The following is a 1,608-nucleotide window of genomic DNA, read 5'->3' on the forward strand; positions in this document are numbered from 1 at the left end:
ATACACACAGACAGAATATTGTATACATAATAAATAAATAAATATTTTTAAAAAAAAGTTTAAAACCTTCCTTTTTATTTAGACGGAAAAGGGGAGATGATGTTGGATGTCCTTCTGTATATGTGTTGCTTTTATCAGTTGATGAATAAAATTGTTTCAGCCAATGACTTAGCAGAGCAAAGTCTGGCAGGAAATCTGAACAGAGATCTATAGAGAGAGTAGGCAGAGTCAGAGAGATGCCATGTAGCTGCTGAAGGAAACAGTCGCCTGAACCTTACCTGGTAAGCCACAGCCTCATGGCAATATACAGAATAATAGAAACGGGTTATTTTAAGATATAAGAGCTAGCCAATAAGAATCCTGAGCTAATAGGCCAAACAGTGTTATAATTAATATAGTTTCTGTGTGATTATTCAGGTCTGGGTGGCAGGAAACAAAAGAGCAGTCTCCGCCTACAGGGTACAATGTCATTCAAAGATGAGCTAAACCCAGAGTCTCTTACAGACTCAAACAACTAATGGCTTAACACCATCCCCAGGACCATCATGGTAGAACAGTAGACTTTCCAAAGGTGCTCCATCTAAGGTGATTCCGTTCAGAGCCAGGGCACTGGGAGCCTTCCTGATACTTCAACCACCTCCTCCCAGCCTCCCAGTCTGAATGTCCAGGGTTCCATTACTAAAGTGGGGCTGCCAGACAGTGGGCATGCCCATCTGGAAGGACAGCTGCTCACCTTGTGCTCCTGGGGAGCAGGAGTTTCTCTGCCTGGAAAAGAGAGGAGAGAAAACACATCATTGTTAAGTCAAACTTCATCTGGTGTAATGGTTCCTAGCTGCAAGCCCAGCATTCCAGAGGCAGGGGTTCAGGAGGCGCGGTCAGGAAGGCTGTATGGTAAATTCCAGGCCACTATGGGCCACAGTGACACCTATCTCAAAATATTAAAATGTATTGGAGACTGAGACAGTAGATCTCTGTGAGCTCAAGGACTGCCAGGGCTATATAGCAAGACCCTGGCTTTGTTTGTTTGTTTTCTCTGTGAAACAGCCCTGGCTGGCCTGGAACTCACAGAGATCTGCCTGCCTCTGCCTCCCAAGTGCTGGGATTAAATGTGTGTGTCACCACTGCCGAGCATAAGCTCCTGTCTTAAAAAAACAAAAACCTAAAACCAGGAAACAAAAACCTAAAACCAGGGATAGGTAGCTCAGTGGGTAAAGGCATTTGCCATCCAAGCCCAAGACCCTGACCTTGATACCCAGGTTAAAAGTGGAAGACTGAGAACCAACTCCCATATCTGTCCTCTGACGGCCACACATGTACTGGCATGTACACACCCACAAGTACACTAAGTGAATAAACTAAAATGTATTTTTTTCAGGGAGCTGGACAGATGGGCGGCGCATCCAGAGGACCCAGGATCCGTCCCCAGCCCCCACATGGCGACTAACACCATCTGTAACTCCAGCACCAGGGATCCAATGCCCTCTTCTGGCTCCTCCGGCACTGCACACACATGGTACATAGAAATACATGCAGGCAGGCTGGAGAGATGGCTCAGAGGTTAAGAGCACTGACTGCTCTTCCAGAGGTCCCGAGTTCAATTCCCAGCAA

The 1,608-nt window shown here is 46.3% G+C and overlaps 1 protein-coding gene across 1 annotated transcript in view; it reads right to left on the bottom strand.

Annotated features, from left to right (window-relative positions):
• Msrb1 (methionine sulfoxide reductase B1) overlaps positions 1-1,608 on the bottom strand; it is a 10,500-nt gene that overhangs the window by 3,587 nt on the left and 5,305 nt on the right. The window contains exon 4 of the mRNA XM_005349147.1: positions 734-765. Coding sequence (XP_005349204.2) covers positions 734-765 — 32 coding nt within the window. The remainder of the gene's footprint in view (positions 1-733; positions 766-1,608) is intronic.

The sequence above is a fragment of the Microtus ochrogaster genome, chromosome 7, assembly GCF_000317375.1.
Source record: "Microtus ochrogaster isolate Prairie Vole_2 chromosome 7, MicOch1.0, whole genome shotgun sequence".
NCBI lineage: Eukaryota > Metazoa > Chordata > Mammalia > Rodentia > Cricetidae > Microtus > Microtus ochrogaster.